The 21,247-nt window shown below is 39.0% G+C and overlaps 3 protein-coding genes across 4 annotated transcripts; 1 reads left to right on the top strand and 2 right to left on the bottom strand.

Annotated features, from left to right (window-relative positions):
* Positions 1 to 8,745: 8,745 nt before the first annotated feature.
* Positions 8,746 to 10,739, bottom strand: LOC145050213 (uncharacterized). Its single transcript, XM_078998501.1, has 6 exons — positions 10,374 to 10,739; positions 10,099 to 10,287; positions 9,597 to 9,983; positions 9,470 to 9,508; positions 9,030 to 9,279; positions 8,746 to 8,963 (listed from the first exon to the last, which is right to left on the bottom strand). Exons 1-6 carry the CDS (start codon positions 10,737 to 10,739, stop codon positions 8,746 to 8,748), a joined length of 1,449 nt encoding a protein of 482 aa, XP_078854627.1.
* A 2,654-nt stretch (positions 10,740 to 13,393) lies between these two features.
* LOC145053644 (calmodulin-binding receptor-like cytoplasmic kinase 3) lies at positions 13,394 to 16,944 on the top strand. 2 transcript variants are annotated; one of them, XM_079001717.1, is made up of 8 exons: positions 13,394 to 13,547; positions 14,085 to 14,715; positions 14,808 to 15,011; positions 15,244 to 15,506; positions 15,597 to 15,762; positions 15,898 to 15,987; positions 16,124 to 16,422; positions 16,561 to 16,944. In XM_079001717.1, the coding sequence occupies exons 2-8, from the start codon at positions 14,463 to 14,465 to the stop codon at positions 16,768 to 16,770; spliced, it is 1,485 nt and encodes a 494-aa protein (XP_078857843.1). In that variant the 5' UTR covers positions 13,394 to 13,547; positions 14,085 to 14,462; the 3' UTR covers positions 16,771 to 16,944. The 2 variants fall into 2 exon arrangements, with proteins under 2 accessions (XP_078857843.1, XP_078857842.1); XM_079001716.1 differs by having other exon boundaries at positions 15,193 to 15,506.
* An 18-nt stretch (positions 16,945 to 16,962) lies between these two features.
* Positions 16,963 to 20,348, bottom strand: PAP26 (purple acid phosphatase 26). Its single transcript, XM_079001718.1, has 10 exons — positions 20,194 to 20,348; positions 19,134 to 19,365; positions 18,855 to 19,055; positions 18,642 to 18,753; positions 18,342 to 18,568; positions 18,127 to 18,265; positions 17,832 to 18,052; positions 17,631 to 17,752; positions 17,380 to 17,541; positions 16,963 to 17,277 (listed from the first exon to the last, which is right to left on the bottom strand). The coding sequence occupies exons 2-10, from the start codon at positions 19,329 to 19,331 to the stop codon at positions 17,196 to 17,198; spliced, it is 1,464 nt and encodes a 487-aa protein (XP_078857844.1). The 5' UTR covers positions 19,332 to 19,365; positions 20,194 to 20,348; the 3' UTR covers positions 16,963 to 17,195.
* Between the last annotated feature and the right edge of the window lie 899 nt (positions 20,349 to 21,247).

The following is a 21,247-nucleotide window of genomic DNA, read 5'->3' as shown; positions in this document are numbered from 1 at the left end:
TGGCCCCGCGATTCTTCCAGAAGGAACTCGTCGCGTAAAAAGGGGATACTCGACGTGTAGAAAGGGAATCTTAAGGAATCGGTGAGTCAAGGGCGAGTGGACTCAGAGTCGTTGAACTCGGCGAGTCTTGGGGTGACTCGGCGAGTTAGGTCGCGGGTTAAGTGAAGTTCTGAGTATGGGGACTCGGCGAGTCATGGGTTGACTCGGCGAGTAGGGTCAGTCAGGGGTTGACTTTGACCTTGTCTTTGACCAAGGATTTACCAGTGGTTGCAGGGGTATTTTGGTAATTGTTGTCATTGTTTGAGTTTAGTGCATTGGTGACTGTCCAGAGGTGGAGATCGTATCAGTGATCGGAGCAGCTTGAGCTATCTGTTCAGTCGGCAGTTTCGAGGTGAGTTACCCTCACTATATCGCTAGGGTTTATGGCACCAAGGCCGACCCTTTTTACCGGATGGAAATCCGGGAAGTTGTCATTATATGTTACAGGCCGGAAGGCATTACTATGTGGATCGGAAGGTCATGGCCTGGAAAGGCGTATGTATGCATTTAGTATGTTGACTGATTCATAGGGTAATGTTATGATAGTGACCGGCTAGACCGGTATCTTGTTAGAGTAATGCTATGATATGTAATCTGTTGATCGATTGTTGTCTATGAACTACTATATGATTATTCGTTATGTTGTATACGCATTTTATGCTTATGGGCCGGAAGGCAATATATGTTATGGACCGGAAGGCAATATGTTATGGGCCGGAAGGCGATTATGTTGTGTGATGGACCGGAAGGTCAGGGCCTGGAAAGGCGTATATGTGTTTGGTATTCTGGGGGTATCTCACTAAGCTCTCGGGCTTACAGTTGTGGTTTTATGTTTCAGGTTCTCAAGAGTCTGTGACAAGGCAAAGGCGTGATCGTACCGTTCCTCGCGTTGGTGTTTTATGAATTGAACCTGGGAAATACTCTGCTAAATAATGTATTGAAAACCTTTTTGTAACAACATTATTAAAATGAGTGGCTTTTGAAAAGTTTTAATTGTTTTGAAATTTTGGATGTTACAAGTTGGTATCAGAGCCTTGGTTTGAGTGAATTGGGGAAACATTCGTGTGACTCCAGTCTCAAATCGAGGAGGATTTTAAAATGAGAAATTAAAATGGTTTTCAAATTTGGTAAAAGGAGGACGCGGAGGTACGATCAGCCGGAGCCAGTAAGTAACCCCAAGATACCATACATGATATTTGTTTATTTGAGCTTGATAGAACAGCATGCTAGAGTTAGGCTAGGGATCTTCAGGAATTCATGATAATGTTGCCTGATATGTGATGCCTATAGCCTAGGGTCCCTTATAGGATGTTCTCAGTGTTCCTCTAGTGGTGAGGGTTGATAGTTGTTATGCATGTTCCCTAGGGTATTGTGGTAGTACTTCATACAAATATGGGTAGGTGTGGAAGGTAGTATGGGCCCGTACTACTGAAAGCACAGGACCCATACACGTATCAGGGAAACCATGGTCTCTAGGGTAGGGTTGCGAGAGTTGGATCCCAGGATTTTGGGAAGTGTCTGAGATTAGTAGGGTGTCTTCATTATGGAGATCTCGAGGCATGATGATAGTGGATCCGGATCAGGATCGGGAGCTGGAGAGCGAGTTCCGGGTGGATCAGTGCCGTCGAAGGTTATCGATCGGACGAGCACGAGCGAGCGGGATGCGAGGATTCGTGAGATCCTGCGTGATGGGGTTGCTGCATTGTTCCGGGCTGAGTTGCCGGAGTTGTTTGGGTCGATCAAGACCGCCATGATTGAGTATTTCGATGAGCGATATGCGGCTCTCGTAGAGACGGTTGCCGCGGCGGCTACAACGGCTGTAGCAGCGGCAAGGGGAGGAGCTAGTCGGGGTTTTCAGTATCGGGACTTCTATTACACGAAGCCTCTCACATTCGATAGGGTTCAGGACCCGATTGTTGCTATGAGATGGTTATCAGACGTGGAGGGGTATTTCTCCACGAGTTTATGCCCTGCTGATCAGAGGGTAAGGTGTGCTCTGAACCTGTTAAGGCTAGGAGCGAAGGATTGATGAAGATTGACTACGAGGTCATTTTTCGACGCGCAGAGGGCTGCGGTTTCAGGGGATCAGTTCAGAGAGATGTTCAGTACCCGCTATGTTCCACGAGATGAGAGGGAGAGATTGGCTTGGGAGTTCCTTGAGCTGAAGCAGGATTTGGAGTCGGTGACTGAGAGCACCGGGATGTTTATTGAGAGGGCGATGTTTTGCCCTGAATTCGCTTCGGAGCAGGCTCAGATGTCCTGATATCTGAGTATGCTCAAGAGGGATATCAGACAGTTCGTGTCTGCGCAGAGGTGCGAGACCTTGTTGGTGTTGCAGGAGGCCGCCATGCGGCGTGAGTTAGAGGTTGAGTTACAGTTGCGTGAGCTGAGGCAGGCTCCGATGCAGTCGCAGCCAACGCCGAAACGGTCCAGTACCGTTGATGTTAGAGTGGGGGATCGGAGCCGCCACACTTGTGGGAAGTGTGGGAGGGGTCACACCAGAGTTGCCGGTCCGGTGGTGCATGCCGCAAGTGCGGAAAAGAGGGGCACTATGCGCGGGACTGTCGGCAGTCAGTGCAGATTCGGGATTCGAGGATTTGCTATCATTGACAGCAGGTTGGACATTTGAGGGTCAACTGTCCACAGCTTCCTGCAGGACCGGTGCAGGCTCTAGCACCGGCCACCTTGAGGAGTTCAGGAGGAGGACAGGATGGAGCGGAGCCCCAAGGGCTCAGGGTCGTGCTTATTAGCTTGCGGCAGAGGGAGACGGAGCAGTGCCGGAGGCAGCTGCGGGTATGATGCTTTCTTGATGTCTTGATTAGCTGGCGTTGATTGTGGTGTATTGTTTGTGCTAGTAGTGTGGATTTCGATGCGGTAGTCGTTGTTTCGCAGGTTTGGCATGGTTATGGATTGGTATTTCAGGTTTTCGCTTTGGCATTCGTTGTTCCCTGATGGTTTGGTATGGTTATAGTTTGGTGTTTTGGTGCCGGTAGCCCTGTGCGGTTTTCGATGCGGTATTTATCCCTTACAGGTTGTGGGTTTTGGTTACGGGTTATTGTTTGGGAATTCCGTTGGTTATCGTTCGTGAGAGTTGATAGTGGTAATGCGGCACTGGGGTAGCATCTGCAGTCGTGGGGTGTATAATTGAAAGACCAGATTCTTTTGAGCGGATTGATCAGGGAGGAGATGTACTTGGCTGAGGGTTGCTTATGCTTGTGGGAAGCAGTCAGTGTGTAAATGTTCTCTTTGTGCAGGATTGTTCTGAAAGGTCGTTAATGACGATCGGTGGCAGTTAGTCAGTGCTTTAGTGGGGGAGAATTGGAGAATTCTCCGGGAGATCGTTGAGTATGTGAGGGTGCTTAGCTGTTGGGATTCAGCAGTGTTCTATCAGCTCAGAGTATAGGCTGACAAGAGCGATTGTCGAGTACGCGGGGCGGGATACAGACCTAGGGCATTTGATTATGGAGACCTGAGAGAAGGCCGGGATCAAGCTTGAGTAAGTAACCGGGATTATGCGATCAGAGCATTGGTATGTTGGAGGTACATGATGGGTTGTACTGCATTAATCCCACGGGATTATGTTGTGCATGTTTCTAGAGCTGGAACCGGAAGGTTCCCAGAGTTAGAACCTGAGGGTTCGCAGAGTTTGGGTGTACGAACCCACAGAGATATAGCCTCGAGTGGCTAGTATGTGTTATGAGAGTCGGTCCAGTCATGCTGGAGACTCTGTTGGTATTGCTGGATCAGTTTGAGATTGCGGATCGTGTATGTTGCAGTGTGATTGCATTGGAAGGTCTGGCCCCGGGTAGTGATCTTGTTTAGCTGAGGCAGTGATTTTGATGAGTGGAGAGAGTGCATGGGATTGAGAGCCCCTGCAATGAGAACCAAAGTATGTGAATAGAAGTTACGCAAAAAGGGTGGTGTCGATTGGGGCAAGCACCGTAGCACCGGTTGGAGTGGCATTATGGCCAAGAGGGTCCCTTGGAAGGAAAAGAGAAAAGGGTGTAACTCCGAAAGGGAGTGCAAGTTCACGAGAATGAAAGCTGCAGAGCAGAGTTATGGTTAGAGTATTTCGAGTATGCCTTCGAGCATCGTGTTCGCAGCAGCGAAGTAGGAACCCATCCGGTTTGGTGATGTCTGTTGAGGCTCAGAAGGGATGCAGGGGGAGAGAGAATCTTAAATTCTCCGTGTGATTCTGATCAAAGTGTAGGATGGATGTAGTGGTTCATCTTGGGAGATGTTCGAGGATATCATCAGTGTATCGGGTTTTCCAACCTGCGGGTGTTGGGACTAGTTCAGTATGTGTATGTGATGGCAAGAGGAGAACTTGTGAGAGTTGCTCTGAGAGTGAGAATGGATCTCTCAGTCGGTCCGGAATGGACAAAGTGGGCTTTGGATCGGGGATCCGGTGGTTCATGGTTTCCTAACCCTTATGGGTCGAGTGATCGTTGAGATTTAGAGCAGAGTTGCATCTTGGGTAATTTTCGGTTACAGAGAGCGATGGACAGTACAGAGATCGGGCTTCAGTCGACAGAGCAGATTCAGAAGATGAGACAGAGGTTATTGACCGCCCAGAGCCGACAGGAAAAGTTATGCAGACAGCCACCGATCCGAGCTTGAGTTTCAGGTCGGCGAGTTCGTACTCCTAAAGGCCTTTCTTTGGAGAGGAGTGATTCGATTCAAGAAGAGGGGCAAGTTGGGTCCCCAGTTCATTGGGCCATTTCGGGTGATTGCAAGGATAGGCCGGGTAGCCTATCGATTGGAGTTGCCAGCGGAGTGGGGACAGATCCACGACACCTTTCATGTGTCGCAATTGAGGAAGTGCTTAGCCGATGAGTCGGCAGTGGTCCCATTAGAAGACATTCAGGTGGATGCGGGCCTGAATTATGCTGAGAGACCCGTGGTCATCAGAAATCGAAAGATCGAGGCTATGAGGTATAAGGAGATACCTCTAGTGTTAGTTCGGTGGCAGCACCGGAGGGGATCGGAAATGACCTGTGAGCTGGAACGTGAGATGCGGGAGTAGCATCCGGAGCTATTTTCAGAGTGAGACTTCGAGGGCGAAGTCTAGTTCTAGTGGGGGAGAGTTGTAACAGCCCGGAATTTCAAGTATTGTAATAATTATGTTTTTGGGGTGTTTTAAGAGGGGACTCGGCGAGTTGGAGCCTAGACTCGCCGAGTAGAATCGCAGACCTGGTCGCGGGTTCGCGACTGGACTCGACGAGTCCAGATATGGACTCGGCGAGTCTGCGCTGTTTAGCGAAAACCCTAACCGTTCAGGTTTGGGACGTATAAGAGGCACTTATTGGCCGTCATTGTTCATTTTAGCCTTCTGAGAAGAACCCTAAATCGATTGTGTGCATCTGGAGCAAGGATTATAGACCATTGTTGGTTATAGAAGAGTGGTTGTGCAAGGAAGAGAAGGGATTGGCTAAAGGAGCAGCAAGGGAGTCACCTTCTGAGGATTGGGGACACAGAGAATACATCATCCAGGTAAGAATTCGAGAATACTCTACTATGTTGATGTGTTTATGGAATTAGGGTTTGTGGAACCCTTTTGTGATTAGATTGAATGCTACCCTAGTCCCCCAAACGATTGTGACTCTGTATTAGGACCTTTGGAGGTCCAGAATGTCCCATGCCTGTGCATTTCGGGAATTGATGAAGGCTTGGGATTGGAATCCTTATGCCTTAGGTCAAAATGTGAATTATGAATCATGGGGTGTATCGTGAGCACTGAAATGAGGACCTTACGTGGTGGATCAGTCTAGGAAGGCCAGACTTATGAATGGTCGGAGCAGTTCTGACCTTAGAAAGCAGTTTGAGCGGTTGCATGGCATGGACTCGCCGAGTCCGATGAGCAGACTCGGCGAGTAGCTTGAAGATTTACTGGGACTCGTCGAGTTGTTCTTCAGACTCGGCGAGTTGAGTCGGGGTGGCCCCGCGATTCTTCCAGAAGGAACTCGTCGCGTAAAAAGGGGATACTCGACGTGTAGAAAGGGAATCTTAAGGAATCGGTGAGTCAAGGGCGAGTGGACTCAGAAGCGTTGAACTCGGCGAGTCTTGGGGTGACTCGGCGAGTTAGGTCGCGGGTTAAGTGAAGTTCTGAGTATGGGGACTCGGCGAGTCATGGGTTGACTCGGCGAGTAGGGTCAGTCAGGGGTTGACTTTGACCTTGTCTTTGACCAAGGATTTACCAGTGGTTCTAGGGGTATTTTGGTAATTGTTGTCATTGTTTGAGTTCAGTGCATTGGTGACTGTCCAGAGGTGGAGATCGTATCAGTGATCGGAGCAGCTTGAGCTATCTGTTCAGTCGGCAGTTTCGAGGTGAGTTACCCTCACTATATCGCTAGGGTTTATGGCACCAAGGCCGACCCTTTTTACCGGATGGAAATCCGGGAAGTTGTCATTATATGTTACAGGCCGGAAGGCATTACTATGTGGACCGGAAGGTCATGGCCTGGAAAGGCGTATGTATGCATTTAGTATGTTGACTGATTCATAGGGTAATGTTATGATAGTGACCGGCTAGACCGGTATCTTGTTAGAGTAATGCTATGATATGTAATCTGTTGATCGATTGTTGTCTATGAACTACTATATGATTATTCGTTATGTTGTATACGCATTTTATGCTTATGGGCCGGAAGGCAATATATGTTATGGACCGGAAGGCAATATGTTATGGGCCGGAAGGCGATTATGTTGTGTGATGGACCGGAAGGTCAGGGCCTGGAAAGGCGTATATGTGTTTGGTATTCTGGGGGTATCTCACTAAGCTCTCGGGCTTACAGTTGTGGTTTTATGTTTCAGGTTCTCAAGAGTCTGTGACAAGGCAAAGGCGTGATCGTACCGTTCCTCGCATTGGTGTTTTATGAATTGAACCTGGGAAATACTCTGCTAAATAATGTATTGAAAACCTTTTTGTAACAACATTATTAAAATGAGTGGCTTTTGAAAAGTTTTAATTGTTTTGAAATTTTGGATGTTACAGAAACCATTTACATTTTGGGTAAATTACACCATTGGTCCTTCATGCACACGCCAGAGAGTGTGTTTAGTCCCTATTTTCAAAAATTAACTCGGGCAGTCCCTGGTTGTTATTTTTCTTGCACGGTTAGTCCCTATAGACGTTAACCGTTAAATGTTTCCGTTTAAGCTCCCCACGTGCCTTGCACGCAGGGGCATTTTTGTCTTTTCAGGTTTTGTGTCCCTTCTTAATGTTGTTGCACCTTAAAAGCTTACAAAACACTCCCTCCCTTTTTTCCTCTTCTATCGTCTCCTTCGTGTCCTCTCGTTCGATTGATTTCTTCAAACTTAATAACAATGATTGATATTAAATGCAATTGTTGAGCCACTGCAGTGATTCACACATCTTATAGCAAAAGAAACCCTAGGAAACTCTATTATGCTTGTACAGTAAAGGTAAGGGTAATAATTTTAATTTCGTTCTTCATCTTCTCTAATTTTGCCCTAATTCTTGATCTTCTTTAATTGGTTCAGGGACCATTATGCAAGTTCATAGGATGGGTGAAGGATTATGATCAGGACTGTGATTGTATGGAGTTTAGGATGAAACTTGAAGAACAAAATTGCAAATTGAAGTTTTACCTAGTTATTAGCTGTTTTTTTTGTTTAGGTCCTTATATATAAAGTGTAGGTTTAATAATGAAGTTCTTAGTATTTTGTTATGTGTATTTTGTATTGCTATTTGTATTATGAATAAACCTTCAATTCCAATCACAATATGTTGTGTAATCATAATGTGGTGTTCTTAGTTGGTGTTCAAATTTAATGAAAATGTGGTATTTGCAACATATGCAATATACCATTCAATACATGTAGCGTCCAATATAACAACAAAAAGGGAAAAACTTAAAATATCAAAGATGACAATTTACTATTAACAAAAGGGACATCCAAAATAGTAACATAGTGTTATGGCTTACAGATAGTTATCCTAGATAGCAACAAAGTATCAAAATACAAAGCATAACAACAAAGTAATAAGGTAATCAATGCCTAACAAAAACATAATTATCCTTCATGATCATGATACCAAACTACAAGTTCTCAAAATATGGGGCTTTTTCCCTTCTTCCCAACTCCTTTTTTACACCACCACTGCTACCTGTTGCACCTTGACTTGTATATTCTCTTGCACTCTTGTTAACTCCTGCATTGCAACCTTCTACACCTTGTCCTGTTGTATTCCATGTTGTACCTTGTCGTGTTCCATTCCCAGTCTGTGATTGTCCCTTGCAGGTCCTTCAATTATGGCCCACATTTTCATATTTTGTGCATGTTACAAATTTTCATTTTGTGGACACTCCATCATCTTCAGTTGGAGATCTTTTTTTTTTGGTCTGCCAATAGGGACACGATACTTTGGTGGTATCAGCTTGGTATGACATGTGCTTTTTTTCCCACAAAAACCTCCCATTAATAGGTTCAACTTTGAAGACATAAATTTCTTTCCAGGTCTTGGGCCAATATGTTGGGTGAACCCATGTCTCAGGTATTCCAACATTTTCATTGTTGAGCCTGATATCCTATATAGTTACTATACTATGTTTATAGGGTATGCCTGTCAGCTCCCACCTGTTATGTGAACAAGTTTATTGTTCCATATTAACCACACACTGATTATTACCTTCACTTGTAACCTGGTACTTCCCATTACTAACAAACATTGCGTACACTGTACTACATTTTCTTTAATTTTTTTTGAAGGGCCTTGGTGGCTGTAGGAGTTAATGGGCCATTAGCTTTGTCAATTTCGTTTTGGACCATGACAATTTTTCTCATGATATACTCCCTAATAATCTCCAAGCAACTGATAATTGGCTTATCACGACTCTTCACTATCTTGTTATTCAAATTCTCACACATATTATTCAACAAAACATCACAATGTGCCCTCCCTGATAAACACAACTGTATTAGATTATATTTAAAAATTATACACTTATCAACATAATATTATATACATGAGAAGTAGGATCTAGACCAGTGCTTAGGTGGAATAGAATTAAGAAAGTCATATGCTTCACTGTTAAGTTTCTTTAGTTTTTCCATGGCACTTTTGAATTGTGGTATGGTGGTACATGTTGCACAATCCCAAAGACAATCCTTGAATTCCTTGCCCCTCCATTTACGTTTCATGTTCTCATGAAGATGCCTTAGGCAATATCTATGCTCTGCTGTTGGGAAAAGTTTTTCAAGTGCATGCAATAACCCCTAAATCAACATAAAAGTCAAGTTGTTATTGAATTGTAAAACATGAAAGTAAAAGTGAATGGAGAACTGGATTTACCTTCTGTCTATCTGATATGAAGGTGAAGTTAGAGTTTGCATACAAACCAAGATCATCTCCTAAGTTAGTTAAAAACTAGGCCCATGAATTAAACTTCTCTTCTTCAACAATTACACATGCCAAAGGGTATGTGTAATTGTTCTCATTTAAACCCTGAATTATCATGTCAAACATAGTAATAAGAAAACAATTAACTATTTTCAAACATTAATGAACTATGAAAATATGATTATACACATACCACTGCTGTCAGGATCATACCATGGTATGGACCCTTCATGAATGCACCATCAGGCCCTAGTAAATCTCTTTTCCTTGCCGCAAATCCACTTTTCAGTGGACCAAGACAAATGTATACCCACTCAAATACCCTGCTCTTAGATGCATAACATGGTTCACTTTGCACTTGAAGTTTGACTGTGGTGTTTGGATTTCTAGTCTGCACCTCCTGTAAGTAGTCTCTTAGGCACGAGTTTTGAGCAACAAAATCTCCCTTAATTGATTCTAGGGCTTTCGTTTTCACCCTATGAACTTTCATGTCTGACAATCCAACTTGGTATTTCTTCTCAAGCATCTCACATAATGCTCTAATTGGTATTTCTGGGTTTGACTCTATTGTGTCAATAATCTGTTTAAAGAGAAACTTCTAGTTGTATGCCCTAATTTTCCTTGTTTGAATACATGTATGTTGCCTTCAATATGTCTTAACAGTCCATTTAATGTCTTTTTTTCCACTTACTCACTAGTAGGACCCATGGGCATTTATGAATAGAACCATCTTTGACTTTCTTTTTCTTTTGACTTGGTCCCACTTTGTCATTACTTTTGCTGGTCCCACCTATTTCTAATATCCCAAGGTTTTGTATAGTCCCTTTACAAACCACTATAATCCTGTTTTTATCATTCTTGATGATGTCTAATTCCCTTCTACTCTATATGGAACGAAGATAAATTTTTTTTGTTTAACTTCCTTGGCTGTGCTAAAAGTCTGGTGGATGTAAAATGGATCTTTGACAACAGTTGCTTCATTCTTGTGTGCTCTTTGTAAATCTCTTATCTTGTTCCTTTTTTTACTAGCTTCACCCTCATTCGATGAAGATGCAAATACTAATTCTTCAGTGTTTATAACCTTTAATTCCTCATCACCTTCTACTGCTTTATCTTGATCATCAGACAAACTTCCAACCCACTCCACCTCTTTGTCAATGTTGAGGTGAAAGTTCTTCATATCAACCTCTAGATCTTCTAACAAATTATCTTTATCAACTATGTAATCACTATCTTGACTGTCTTCATTATCTTCTTTGTCTTCACTATCTTGATTGTCTTTACTAGATTGACTGTCTTCACCTGCTTTTTCACTATTTGGTTCATCTGGTTCCATAGGAGTCCCACCAAAAGGTTCACACCATTCAAATGTATCATCCTATCCATCGACGTTAGGACATGTGCTCCCCATCATTGGTTCAGTCAAAGGGCTTTAAATTCTTGGTATATAGGCAAGGGATGACTCAACTGTTTCAATCAATGTAACAGGGGGTTGTTCCAAGGTTGTTTCAGGTAATGTATTAGGGGGTTGGTCCATAGTTTCTACATTCTAAAAAACAGGGGCTTCTTCACTAGGATCATCCCCTGAATTTGACCATGTCAAGAACAACCTTTTACGACAAAGGGACTCAGGAATTTCTTGTATCTTTATCTTTTTAGGGTTTGGGGACATTTGATACGTATGCAAATTGGTTTCCCAAAAGTCTGTGTACACTTCTATCACCCTGTGCTCATAAACGTATGACCTAAAGTGGTTTATATATTCATCACAACCAAAAGCATACAACCCAAAATATAAATCCCAGGTTGGTCGTTTGAAATGGTAGTAAATACTTTTACCTGGTTCCACGCAATCAAGCAATTCCATCATCTCATCCATATCATGCACTGAGAACAAGTCACTGTCAATGCCATCAATATATTTCATCTTCCCCTTGATGTATTTGCAGTCTGGAAACTTTGTAAAAACTCCACCATAATTCAATCGTATCGAGAACATAGATGGATTGTTAGCTGCAAAACCCAAAAAATAAAAATAAAAAAATTAAATTTTTTTTACCTTTTAGGAATGTATAATGGATAATGAATTGAGTATGTAGAACATTTTACAGTATGAGCTTTGGAGATCATATTCCTCCCATTATTGCCTAATCATCCAGTTCACCATCGTAGAAAGCTAAGGTTTTCTTGTGCAATGTAAAGGGTGAAAGGAGGATGAAATGAGAAATGATCGGTTCTGGAAGTCGCGCCATAATGGTTCATGTATATAAACCCTAAAAAGACGAAAATGCCCCTGCGTGCAACGCACGTGGGGAGCTTAAACGGAAGCATTAATGGTTAACTTCTATAGGGACTAACCGTGCAAGAAAAATAATGACCAGAGACTGCTCGAGTTAATTTTTGAAAATAAGGACTAACCATGCTTTCTGGCATGTACACAAGGGACCAATGGTGTGATTTACCCTTACATTTTTCTTTTTATACCTCTCTCTCTCTCTCTCTCTCTCTCTCTCTTACAAAGCAATGTGATGCAATCTAGCTATGACGACATGATGTGACCTTGCCTTTCGCCTTGCTACCTCCGTTCTAAGTTCTTCTGACCAAATGAAGTTAAAGACTAAAGTTTTAGAGCTTAAGTTTGAAACTTGTTTTAGTATTTAATGTTATTGTTAACTACTTTCTAGTTTTATAAATATTACATATGCTTAAAATATTAAATACTAACATTTTGAAGAAGTTCATTGGATTTTAGAGAATCATTTTTGTTTCGTAGTATTTTTTTTTGTATATTTTAACTACTATATACATAAATGTTACGAACCTAGATATTAAATAAAAGACATGTCTTTCGAGGGGGAAACAAATCTGATATGAGGTTTCGGAAAGTGATGAACACGACATTTCGAGTTCTCCTAATGTACGGAGGACCGTAGGAATGGATGGGTATCCGTCGTATTTGGGTCCAAGATAAACCCTTTCGAAACATATGGTCAAATTTGTAAAAATTCGAAAAGTTGATTAGTCACTTTATACTGTTCATTATCATCCCATACATGTGAACCTTCCTTACTTTGATATTATGATTTTATCCATTACATACTCGGTATTGGAAAGTAGTAGGGGTGTTAGTGCCTTAGTGGCTATACCGTTTTGCTAGATGCATATATGTATGTGGCATATTGGATATTGGAAATTATTGAGGTGTGTTAGTGGCTTTACCTTTTGCTAGATGCATCTATGTATGTGTGGCTTAAATTAGACAGGAAAGCGGATACCAATCAACCTTTTTAACTTCAAAACCGGCCGCAAAACTTTTATTTATTAAACATGGTTTCTTTGAATTATCAAAACAAAAGCTTACCCTTTTTTTCTCAATATACACGTTGATATTGCAATTGAAACTTTATTTACTAATTGGCGTACATAATGTTCTATCTTATTATCACTTCTCCATCTACATTTCTAAATCAAACCTATATTCAATATTTTATCCCTTTCCCAAAACTTTATATTAAACCTATAATCAATATTATCAAACATAATATCATATTCAATTATCTACTTATATTCAAAGTATTCTATTCACCTAACTACATTAGTTTTGCATTATTTACTCATAATAATATAATAATCCGGTCGATGTTTTGTTCACACTAACAACTAGTCTTACATATAGCCAATAATATTCCAGTCCATATCCAAGAAATTAAAACAGATTATTCAAATTACAAAATCCAATCATTACAATTCTTATATAAATCCATGTTCACTTTAGCTATAGAAAACACACCATGTCTTCCCAATAAATATTTATAAAAAACCATAAGTAGAAAATATAATTTGACCAAAACTTACTACAATTCTAGAGAGAATGACCTCGTGTGAACATCTCACAAAATCATACGAATTTCAAGACAAGCTCATTTTGTTTACATGGGCATGATGACATTATTTATTGGCAGCTTCCTCGTTTTGGCAGTTTCATTAAGCCCGCCACTCTCTCTCTCTCTCTCTCTCTCTCTCTCTCTCTCTCTCTCTCTCCTTCCTGCCTTCGCAGGTCCTTCCAGCAAGCTGCATACGAATCTTCTTTCAGAGGAAACATTAAAAAAGTCACTGTTGTTGTCATTCAATCACCTTTTCAAAGGTTTGGCCTTTATCTTTACAGTTATCTTGACTTAAATTTGAATTGGTGCCTTCCTGAGTTGCTTCACAAATTTTGACCAATCATGGGATTGTATATATGTGGTATCTTGGTTGTTTTATGATGTGGGTTTGAGTTATTTATGGTAATTGTCAATTGGGTTTGATGGAATTTATTGTTTTTTTGGCCAAAATTGGGTTTTTAATATGCGAATCTTGAAAGGAGTAGTGTCAATTTAGAACTTTTTATTACTGTTTTTTTTTCCTTTCGTGGGTATCAAAGAATCAATTTGGTTTCATCTTTTGTGGAGTGTGAAATTCTGTGGCTTGTTAAAGTTTGTCTCGTTAATGGCAGTTTAAGAGGTTTTCAAATAGGGTTTTGCTTTCTTTCTTGTTTCATCGCATGGGTTTGTTTCACATGTAATAATTTTGGGGGAAATTGGATTCTTTTACGCAAATCTTGGAACTTTTCTTTATTTGATGAGTTGGGTATCAGATACTTAAGTTTTTTTTTTTTTTTTTTTTTTTTTTTGAGAAACAGGGTTTTGGTCCTTTCGGATTCTAGGGTTCTTGACATGCTCTGTTTTAAAATTATTCTCGATTCAAGAAAATCAAGTCCTGTTTTTGTATTTGAGTTCTTTGAAGCTTCCAAGTCATTTCCATAAAGATTCTTCTGCTCTTCCAACTCGCTTCTCACATGGCTAAATTACGTCTGTCGATTTGGTGATAAGATTTTCAAGACTTTTTGTTGACTCCATGATTCTTGATCCAAAATATCTGAGATATTAGTATAAAGTATCACTACCCCATCAAGATTCATCATCAGTTTCCACTCCCAAAAAGAAAGAAACCCACAAGGAGAAGCGACTATCTTTTTAGCAATGGCCTCCAAAAAAGATGGAATATTCATGTTCTTGAAATGAGAATGCAAGTTTTTGTATCAAGTTTTCTACTATTGATGCAATTACCGATCATATTTACCTCTCAATTATCACATACAAAGCCTTGTGAAACATATAATATTCTCTATTCGAGTGATTTTGGTCTTTACTTAAACGGAGAATTAGTAAATAAAGATTGGTTTTGCAAGTTCATCAAGTTACACAATGCAAATCACTGCTTCATCGGTAAAAACTTTGTGAATCACTGCTTTGAGGAGGATCTTTTTTCAGGTATATAATTATAGTTTCTAACTTTGTATCAAGTTATGTATTTCCCCTTTTAAAAATAACATCTTTATGCTGATTTGTGTGTTGTTTTGTAGATGATTTGCCTGTGGAGGCTGGGAGGAGAGTCTTGCGTGATTTAGTTATAAAAGAAACTAAAAAATCGGTTTTTAGAACAAAATATATGGCCATGGGAGGAACAGGAATGTTGTTTCTTTGTTGCAGTTTTATTTGCCCTTGTTTTTTTCGATCTAAAAGAAAAGATACAGATGATGCTGCTCTTGTTAAGGACTCAAATTCACGTGAGTAAAAAGTTGTGATGTTTTGAATCATTTTAGAATGTTTTCATGTTATCTTTAGTCCAAAAAAAAGGTCTTTGTTTATGTAAAACACGTCATTTCTCACTTCACCCTCATTGATTTTTTCGTTCAATATCTCTAAACTTGCAATCATTTTCTCAAATCTTTTATTACACATCAACAGAAATTGGAAATTTGGTTCTTAAAAGAATGGATTGGATATTTGATTTTGTAGTGGAGAGTGCTCCATCTGTAGAAATGAATTCGGTATCCGGAAAGATTCCCGCAAGTCCATTGCGGGTCCCACCGAGCCCCGGTAGATTTTCAATGTCCCCAAAACTTGATAGGATTGGATCGGTTCATCTAACAGTGAGTCAAGTTGCAAGAGCTACTCAAAATTTTTCACCATCATTGAAATTAGGTGAAGGGGGATTTGGAACTGTTTATAAAGCTCAACTACAAGATGGTCAATTTGTTGCCATAAAAAGAGCAAGCAAGGTAATAATAATAATATAAATACAATCACATCTTTATTTCTCAACAAATGAAAATGGAAATAGTTAACATAACAAAATTCATTTCATGCAGGAACATTTTGATGCTCTAAGAAGTGAATTTAGAAGTGAGATTGAGTTACTTGCAAAGATTGAGCATCGAAATCTTGTAAAATTGCTTGGTTATGTTGATAAAGGGAATGAGCGTCTTATTATTACAGAATACGTGTCTAATGGGACACTTAGAGAACATTTAGATGGTAAGTTTAACAAATAGTATAACCCAATTTATTTCCCAATTCATAATGTGGAAAAAGTTCAACAATCCAAAACAAAATGAAACCATAGGGACCAAATTTGTAATTTACTCTAATTTATATTTTTCTTTTTAACAGCGGTTCATGGAAGTTGCTTGGATTTCAGTCAACGGCTTGAAATTTCAATTGATATTGCTCATGGTTTAACCTACCTTCATTTATACGCAGGTGATGCCTTTTATTGATTTTTTTCGTTATAGAATCACAGTTTTCATATCTTCCTATTATGCAATTAAGTCCTAACTTTTTTACAAATTTGGTCTCTTTTATCTTGACACTTGTATTTGATCTTAATATTTGATAGAAAAACAAATAATCCACCGAGATGTGAAATCATCGAACATTCTTCTGAATGAGAGGATGCGGGCCAAAGTGGCGGATTTCGGGTTTGCCCGACTTGGGGCAGCTGAATCGGGCAAAACACATGTTATGACTAAAGTCAAAGGGACAGTCGGGTACCTTGACCCGGAATATATGAGAACTTATCAACTCACTCCAAAGAGCGATGTCTACTCTTTCGGTGTTTTGCTCATAGAAATTCTTACGGGCCGTCGACCCGTTGAGTCAAAACGGGTACCCGAGGAAAAGGTCACAATTAGATGGGTAAGCATCCAATTCTTCATCTTGTAAAACCAATATCACTATCGTGAGTAGGGTTTAGTGTTTAGGGTTAAGGGTTTTGCACTCTTCTTTATGTTGTACTATGTGCATTAAAAGTTGTACGATATCTGTATTTTGCAGGCGTTTGGGAAATACAACAAAGGCGAAGCGATGGACTTGGTGGACCCGCAAATGAGGGAAGCCGTGGACGAGGAGATTTTTGAGAAAATGTTGAGTTTGGCGTTTCAATGTGCGGCCCCCACACGAGCTGATCGGCCAGACATGAAGACAGTTGGAGAGCAGTTATGGGCCATTCGTATGGACTATCTTAGACAAGGAAGAAGAGGGTAATTCAAAAGATTTGAAGTTTCTTGTATTGTAGATTTCTAGCTTTGTAAAACTTAAAATTTCTCCTCTTATTCTAGATTTGCTTCTTGTAATGTTTTTTTTTACCAAGAGTACAAGTATACAATGCATATTGTTACATAGTACAAGAATTTGATGCATCATCTTATTTTGGTTGTATCTATAGAAATATTGCAATGAATAATAATCTTTTTTTCGTCTTTTATGTTTTTGACCATAGTTTAATGCACGCTAAATACATTTACAACTTGTATGTCCATGAATACAACAAAGAAGTTCTATGCCCTTCAAACTCATTATTTGTATAAATTCTACCTTCAAACTTGTTATTACAACATAGAAGCTAATTAATGGAATCTTTGAATGACAATAACACATACTCAATGCCTTCATTTCATGGATATTTTCCTTCATAATTGGTTAAGTTCAAGAGTAGGGACGATGTTGTGTAGATAATTCTTCTTCAATTTCCTTCTTCGAAGACTCTTGTTCCTACACCATTACAATTTTTATCCCATTGACATCAGTATCAGAGTATCAGACTATCAGTCACAGTTCAATGCACGCCAAATACAGTACAAATTAGGTACTCACCAGTACTGGTTGTGTAACACAAAGGAATCGGTTGCAACTTTCTTCCCATCATCATTTCGATTCCAATGATAAAATGCATGTGTTTTGTTCATTATTTCTAATGTAGAATGTCCATAGCTAGCCTCCCGAAATGCAGAATAATCAGGCTGAGGATCATTAAACCTGAGGAAAACATAATCATTTGAAAAAAGAACAATTACATAAATATGAAAGAAGGTTAAATACTTAAATGAAAGAAAAGAAAATATCACCTTGATGCAAGACCTTCTTGGTTTCCTCCATCTCCAACAGTTATATAAACAGGAGCTGATTTATCTGGCACAGGATAACTCACACCACCCGTTATGTTGTAGTGTATGTTTGAGATACGATACTGAGTAAAAACAAAATGTTAGTTAACCAAATGTCTAAAATACCCTTTAATAACAACAAAAGTAAGATAAGAGACGAACCGATCTTTCATAAGCATGAACATGTCCAGCAAATACCACATCAACTTTGTATTGAACAAACCAAGATTCAAATGCAACTCTCATGCTTTCTCCCTCCATGTAGTGAGCACTGTTACTGTTATAGATAGGTGAATGCATGATGACAATAAGCCATGGTGTTTGCTTTCTGTCCACTTTTGTAAATTCTTCCTTCAGCCACTCCCATTGAGGTGTGTATTTCACTGTAAAAAAATTGTGATTTTTTATTTTGGAATGTAAGGGTAAAATGGTCATTTTATGAGAAAAAGAAGGTTACCAAATGGGGAATAACTGGATAACACAATTATATGAGCGGATGCACGTCTGATTGCATACCAAAGAGGATTACTGCTTTTGCTAGCAGTATAAGGAGTCGGGTATCTATAAAGATATTGTTTGAAAGGGACAACTTCATTCTGATGAAAACAAGAAAATATTATGAATAAAAAATTGAAGAATTAAAAAAATCTATTTTCATATTTCATGACTTACCATATATGGCATATACTCTATCTCATGATTTCCTGTGGTCCATATCCATGGTTGATATGCTGAAATTTTTTCAACAAAACGACCATATGAATCCCATCTTACACCCATATCATCATATTTATACCTATCAGCATAAGATAAATCTCCAACATGTAACACTGTTTGTGCTCCACTTTGAATGTAATGTTCAAGAGTGGATAGAGAATTGAATGTTTGCCCTAGGTCGCCTGAAAAAAACACATACGGTTAAAAGGGTATTTAAGTAATTTTACAAAACAAAGAAGTGACTCACTCACTCACCTATGATTCCAAATTTGTAAGAAGCATTTGGATCGATTTTTGGAGGTGTTTGAAACCAAAATTGTCGAGCAGAATCACCTTCTCCAATCTCATAATAGTACTTGGTGTCATACTAACAAGAAACACACAAGATAAGATCTTTCAAGTCATTATCAAGAATCATACCATTTAAAAAAAAGAACTATTATTGTCATTGAGTTAATTAACAAATACCTCAAGATTTTCAACATGGCACACATGAATGTATCCGGATGTGTAGTTGTAAAAAGTATAGGTTTTCACAGTTCCTTCTGCAGTAAAGTCATACTTATTCTCTGATGTCCCATATTTGACTTGGTTTGACCCTGGTTCATCAGGTGTCACCCATATTATGATCATGGCTTTTCCATCATAATCTCCTTGAGTGATGTGTACCTAAAGAATAAGAACATGAAATAATAAGTAAACTGAAAGAATGAAAAGAGTTGAAGAAATATAAGTAGACAATAATACCTGTTCAGGTGCATTATGACCATTGGGTTTCACAAAAACTTCATTATCAAGAGGAATGTCAACTGATGGCCATTCTGAACGGATGAAAGTGCTTGTGACACCAGCATAGACATTGTTCAGAAAGAAGAAGAGAACACAGCTAATAAGAAGAAACTCAGGTATCATAGATCCCATTTTCTTATCCTTTAAATTGTTCATTGTTCAATCAGTTACAAGTCCCAAATAGTATAAACTGCACACAAAGTTCTGGATTATTATATGATGATATTGGAACTTTCCTTATATAGAAAAGAATTAGACTAGAAATTTGAACTTATGGGTTCCTTTTTCCATGTTCTAACATTGGGTGACGTCTATTTACAGGTGAACCAAATAGCAAAAACTGTTCATTAATAAAGTTCACTGTTTCAAGCAAATAAATACATGTTTTACAAACTAAACACTGAGTGACATCAACTTTAGGTATAGCCAATCGAATTTGATTTGATAAAGTGCATACTTGAATAATCAGTCTACAGTTCTAACTTTATAAAAGAAAGAAAAAAGAACTGAAAGTTTCTGAAATAGCTTTAGAGTTTTATTCTTAAACAAGTTATGATTCTCCTTTATCCCTATCGCGATACCTGCGAGCCATTTTGATTTATGAAATTCCAACAACGAAGTCACAACAATAACGCATTGTTTATCTGGTGAAATTCTCAATTTGCAAGAAGTACATATCTATCACAGACAGATTATGAGTTTTATCCTAGCGAATCCATGGTAATTCAATCACAGTACATGCAAACATTAATTGTGCGATAGATGATGCTCAGGCAAATAAAGTCACAGCAATACTTCATGATTTGTCCAGTCAAAATCCACAATTGGCATCAAATGCAATAAAATCGTTCAATTAAATTCACCAAACAAACTTTCGGGTCAACATTATTTAGTAAAAAACTTTCAATTCTAACCATCAGCCAGTGTAGATTCAAATTCAACTGCAAGAATTAGCTCAAACAAATACTTAATCAAGCTGCGTGTATAGATTCGTAGAGTTTATAGAGCATTGACTTACCTCGGATTCAATGAAGAGATCAATAGATCCTCAGCTCATTGGATGATAATAGAAAGAGAAAATGGAGGAGTAGGTGGAAATAGTCGCTGATGTTTTTCAGGCGACACAGGCAGATGCAGGTTGCGTAAATTAGTAGAAATCATGATTGTGGTTTACATTAGCATTGGCGTAAGTTAGCGGGTTGGACCGGTCCCACGAGCTAGGTGCATCAATTTTATACCACAACTCCACAAGCTCCTTGATATAAAATGTAACAGGGATAATAATTAATAAGAAAATATCATTTTTGCAGGTCTTATTTACTATTTTGACAATATTTGAGCCCTTTTTATTTAAAATTATATATTTGATAAATTTATACAAATTTTAGGGTTGTCAAAATTGTACTATGAAAAACCAACAAATATATTATTATTAACCGAACCAAAAAAGTTTGTAGTCGACATGTTTGGTTGGTAGTACTGTATTAATTAAACAATATTAGTACAGTCATGGTACAAAAATTTGAATACCATGGTAATATCAAACAACCAAAATTTGAATACCATGCTAATATCAAACCAACCAATATCTTCGGTGAATATTTTGTAGTCTCATATTCTGGTTTGTGTCTTTACTCTTTCCCGTTGTTAAGATGATTGAGTTCGTAAAATTACATGTTATTGATGTGTTTGAAACATTGCTTCATTAGTTATCAGACGATGATGCGATCCATGTCAATCTATTATATCTATTGGAGAAGGGTTTTTAATGGTCGGTTGGCTAGTCAGCCAGTGAAAGAGGAGTATTTTGGTTTGGTATCCTTCTTTGATAATTTCAACAAGTATCATGTCGTTAATTTATAATTATCATTAATCATAATAAGAATTTTTTTACGGAAGTAACAATGCATTTTTTTATGTCGCATATTTAGGATCAATTGTACTATCGGTTAGGGATGATATTTGATAAGATTTATACGTTTATTCATCCCATCAAAGAAAGAAACACAACCTCAAAAATTGATGTACAACATAAGCAGATTTTTATACACTTTTAAGGTAAAATACATTAT

This window comes from Lactuca serriola, chromosome 5, assembly GCF_051521515.1.
Source record: "Lactuca serriola cultivar US96UC23 chromosome 5, Lser_US96UC23_V15, whole genome shotgun sequence".
In the NCBI taxonomy this organism is placed as follows: domain Eukaryota; kingdom Viridiplantae; phylum Streptophyta; class Magnoliopsida; order Asterales; family Asteraceae; genus Lactuca; species Lactuca serriola.
The sequence above is the reverse complement of the archived record's forward strand: the minus strand, read 5'-3'. Positions and strand labels throughout refer to the sequence as shown.

What these genes read in the sequence shown, in the direction of transcription:
- LOC145050213 (XM_078998501.1), bottom strand. Translation starts at nt 10,739, where the DNA reads ATGGAACCAGATGAACCAAATAGTGAAAAAGCAGGTGAAGACAGTCAA. An exon ending in CACACAAGAATGAAGCAACT is followed by an intron (nt 10,288 to 10,373) that starts GTTGTCAAAGAT and finishes CGTTCCATATAG; the next exon opens with AGTAGAAGGGAATTAGACAT. An exon ending in GTCTAGATCCTACTTCTCAT is followed by an intron (nt 8,964 to 9,029) that starts GTATATAATATT and finishes TGTGTTTATCAG; the next exon opens with GGAGGGCACATTGTGATGTT.
- LOC145053644 (XM_079001716.1), top strand. Translation starts at nt 14,463, where the DNA reads ATGAGAATGCAAGTTTTTGTATCAAGTTTTCTACTATTGATGCAATTA. An exon ending in CTACCTTCATTTATACGCAG is followed by an intron (nt 15,988 to 16,123) that starts GTGATGCCTTTT and finishes AATATTTGATAG; the next exon opens with AAAAACAAATAATCCACCGA. An exon ending in AAAAGGTCACAATTAGATGG is followed by an intron (nt 16,423 to 16,560) that starts GTAAGCATCCAA and finishes TGTATTTTGCAG; the next exon opens with GCGTTTGGGAAATACAACAA.
- PAP26 (XM_079001718.1), bottom strand. Translation starts at nt 19,331, where the DNA reads ATGAACAATTTAAAGGATAAGAAAATGGGATCTATGATACCTGAGTTT. An exon ending in GTCATAATGCACCTGAACAG is followed by an intron (nt 19,056 to 19,133) that starts GTATTATTGTCT and finishes CTTATTCTTTAG; the next exon opens with GTACACATCACTCAAGGAGA. An exon ending in GTGTTACACAACCAGTACTG is followed by an intron (nt 17,278 to 17,379) that starts GTGAGTACCTAA and finishes GTAATGGTGTAG; the next exon opens with GAACAAGAGTCTTCGAAGAA.